Consider the following 3,550-nt stretch of genomic DNA (forward strand, 5'->3'; position numbering starts at 1 on the left):
AACTTGCATCTGTTATTAGTTGTCGGTTCTCCCAATTGTCATCGTTGTTCATTTCAAGACCAACCACACACATGCACCCACGACATCATTAAAATATTATTTTTAAAGTGCATATAAAACATTGTCAGAATGGGTTGAAAGTTGACGTGCGGTCATGTTCTATTGTAGATAGACTGCTTGCCAAATTTCTTCGCATTCGGATGTCGTTTGATACCCGAACCGTTAAACCTATAGCGACGCTATAGTCGATCAATTTGTTGGACGTTTTCGTTTTAAAACTTGTGTCGGGCCGCAAACCTCTCCCTCATCTTAGCCCAATGCCTCTTCATCTAAACCCACCTCTGTTCGTGGCCATCGGATCGTCATCGAATGGACGCAATCCATTCCACTATAATTTCATCCCTATATATAAACACTCCTAGATCATTTTAGACAACCTAAACCTAATCCCTAAAAATCCTCCACCTTGTCTCGTCCCCACCGCCGGTAGCCTCTCACCTTCTTCCACGGATCGCCTCTGGCTCCAACCATCAGCTCCCACACGCTCTCTCTCTCTCAAACTCCACATCGGACCAATCCCGAGGCCTCCCCTTGATCCACATCCATCCAGGCGGCCAAACCCGTAGAACAGAGCAGCTTTGCTCGATTCCATGCGTGAGCATGCGTACGGGAACCTCGTTGGCGTTCTGCTAGAGGAGCTCCGCCACCATCGCATAGCCCTGCCGCCACCAACTCAGTGAGGTCGTCCGAGCCCGTGCGTCTCTGTCCGCATGGCCCCTCCCGTGCTTCTTCGCCAGGCGGACACCCCCAGCCTCTCCGGCTCCGTCACCGTACAGGTCGCCGACGCATCCAGCAGATTAGCATCGCCCCTGCTACTTTTCCTGTTCCTCTGCTCGTCTCCCTCCCCCGCCTCACATCTCCCTCTCCTTGTTCCCGTGATGCAGAGAACCGCGCCGCAGCTCTCTGTCATGGCCAGCCCGATGGAGCTCCGCGCCGTCGTTGCCGTGGTCGATCTCGATGAACCCCACCATCGGGAATGGAGCAGACGCCCCGGGTCCGCCTCCCTCAACCTCGCCCATGCCCGTGTGGACCCGTCGGACCTCGCCGCCAGGGCCCCCAGAGCCGTCGTGCCCGGTTCCAGCATCTGCATCGAGCAGAAGAGGACAATGGCTCCGCGTCAACCGTGCGCCTCGCCCTGGACTGCCGCGATGTTGGAGTTAAATACGACGGCGTATACTCAACAATCAACTTAGCACACTAGGATTGGAATATGTTACCAAATACTAGGATTAATATTGACTTGCTGGTCGGTCCGGTGCTACTAGCCTACCTGTTATATACTTCCTCCGTTTCTAAATATAAGACCTTTTAGAAATTCTATTATGGACTACATACGAAGCAAAATGAATGAACCTATGCTTTAAAATATGTTCATATACATCCGTATGTTGTCCATAATGTAATCTCTAAAAGGTCTTATATTTAGGAACGGAGGGAGTATATACTTGCAAGCCCCCCCCTCTAAAGACCGTGAGATCAAATAAATAAGAAATATTGACGGGAGCGTGTCGCTCCCGTGGTCATAACTTGTCTGCCTTATGTGAGTTCGGGCGATCCAAAACGATCGAGTCGACGGCTGATTGATACGCGAGCTAAGCTAGCTCGAGTCCAAATCAAACCGCCTGCATGCTAGTCTGCTTATTAGGTATATACGTACCTAGGTATCTCCCACCGAGGCCCGACCCTAAAATCCAGGGTCTAGGCCCTATGGGCTTGCCCATGGGTCGAGCTTGGGCCTGAGTTTTGAGCCCACCAACAAGGCCAGGTCAGGCTTGGGCTTGACATATTGGGGTTTTGAGGAAGAAGCCCGGCCCACGGACCCAAGCCTGACTAGCTTTTCAATAGATGGGCTGGGCTTGGGCTTCAAAGTAGGCCCGATGGCAGGGTCGTGCTGAGCCCGATCCTTAGTTTTTTGTCGTGGGCATTTTAGGGCATGGTCCAAGTCCGACTCGGTTCGACCCATAGCCAAATATGATTAGGTACGAGAGCGTTGCGTTCTTCGGTTGACCCGACGGCTCAACAAGGTCGGGTCTAGCCAACAATTGGTATCTAGAGCAAGGTTGATCTTCTAGTAACGGAAGATCATGTCGGACGACGACAAAGCCAAGCAGCTCGTGTCATACTCTGGTGCGGCTAAAGTAATTGCTGCTTCGGCGAGTTCGTCATACCAACGATTTGACCACGAGAACTTTGGTAGCTGGAAGGCCTTGATGGACTGTGGTCTCCGCGCCAACGTGTTGTGGGACGCAGTTGATCCAGGAGGCGACGCTTTCAAGAAGGAGGGACGTGACAGCTAGAGACCGACGCTCCAGAAGATTCCCCTTTTATTCCGTTGCCGTCGTGTCATTAGATTGTGTGTCGCATTCATCATCGCATCATGCGCATCATCTGCTTTGCATCAGCACTCCGTTGCCGCCAGTTTTCAAAGTCTCCATCCATTTTTAACTATCGGTTCTCTCGTGTTCATCATTGTCCGTTTTGAGCACGAACACACACGCACGCGCCCGCGTCATCGATAAAATCTTGTTTCTAAAGGTGTTCGTAAAATATTCTCGGATTGGGTCGAAACATGGCGTGAGGTCTTATTTTAATGTAGGTAGGCCGCCTCCTAAATTTTGTCGTAATCGGAGTCCGTTTGATACCGGAACCATTAAACCTATAGCGACATTATAGCCGGTTTTACCGTTGGAAGTTTTCGGTGTTTTAAAAACTATGTCGCCGGGTGTGTGTTTCCCTCTAATCTCCACATAGCCCCATCTATACATCCCACCATATCCATCCTAGCCAACCCCGCGACCCGAGCCGTCCGATCGAGATCGAACGCGCCGAAAACCTAGCCCCCTTTCTCTATATAAACAACCCCCCTTCCTTATTCCGAGGCCCCTAACCTAGCCTCATTTTCTGTGCCGCCCCAAAGCCTAGACGCCAGATCCACCCACCTCCAGCTGTGCAGGCCCGCTAGCCCAGATCCGACCCGCCGGGCCCGAACCACGCCGCTAGCAGCACCGAGCTCCCTTGGTGCCCAAGGGAGCCGAGCTCCAAGCTCCCGCGCCGCCGCCTCCGGCTAGATCCGGTGAACACCTCCGGTCAAGAGCCGCCCTGCACCGCGCCTTCCGGCCACCCCCGTTGCACCGTCCACCGTCGGTCAGAAGCACTGCCACTCGCGAGCAGCCCGCCGCCCCGGTTCCTCCCGCAGCGCAGCTCCACCGGCCTCTCCTCGCCCGAAGTCACTGCCTCGCCGCCGTTGGACGCCAGCCGGATTGGATCCGGCCACCGGAGGCCCGTTCTGCCTCCTCCCGTCGCCTCCCGTGTAGTAGCCGTCCCCGGACCTCGAAGCCGTCGCCGCCCTGTCGTCCTTGATCCCAATCGGGATCGGGAGGACGAAGCCATGCCGCTCGTGCTGGCCGTGGTGGGCCTCACCCCTCACGTGGCTCAGCCAGCCACATGGGCATCGCGCCGCCACTCCGTTGGCCCATCTCTAGCGCCCGCA

General features: G+C 54.5%; 1 protein-coding gene across 1 annotated transcript; it reads left to right on the top strand.

The window, feature by feature from the left end:
• Nucleotides 1–423: 423 nt before the first annotated feature.
• On the top strand, nt 424–1,378 carry LOC123439835. Its single transcript, XM_045116488.1, has 2 exons — nt 424–836; nt 945–1,378. The coding sequence occupies exons 1-2, from the start codon at nt 771–773 to the stop codon at nt 1,251–1,253; spliced, it is 375 nt and encodes a 124-aa protein (XP_044972423.1). The 5' UTR covers nt 424–770; the 3' UTR covers nt 1,254–1,378.
• The last annotated feature ends 2,172 nt before the right edge of the window (nt 1,379–3,550 follow it).

This window comes from Hordeum vulgare, chromosome 3H, assembly GCF_904849725.1.
Source record: "Hordeum vulgare subsp. vulgare chromosome 3H, MorexV3_pseudomolecules_assembly, whole genome shotgun sequence".
Classification (NCBI taxonomy): domain Eukaryota; kingdom Viridiplantae; phylum Streptophyta; class Magnoliopsida; order Poales; family Poaceae; genus Hordeum; species Hordeum vulgare.

Bases quoted from the DNA above. Each gene is read 5' to 3' on its own strand.
- LOC123439835 (XM_045116488.1), top strand. From the start codon at position 771: ATGGCCCCTCCCGTGCTTCTTCGCCAGGCGGACACCCCCAGCCTCTCC. The intron at 837-944 runs GTCGCCGACGCA...CCCGTGATGCAG, and splicing joins CCGGCTCCGTCACCGTACAG to AGAACCGCGCCGCAGCTCTC.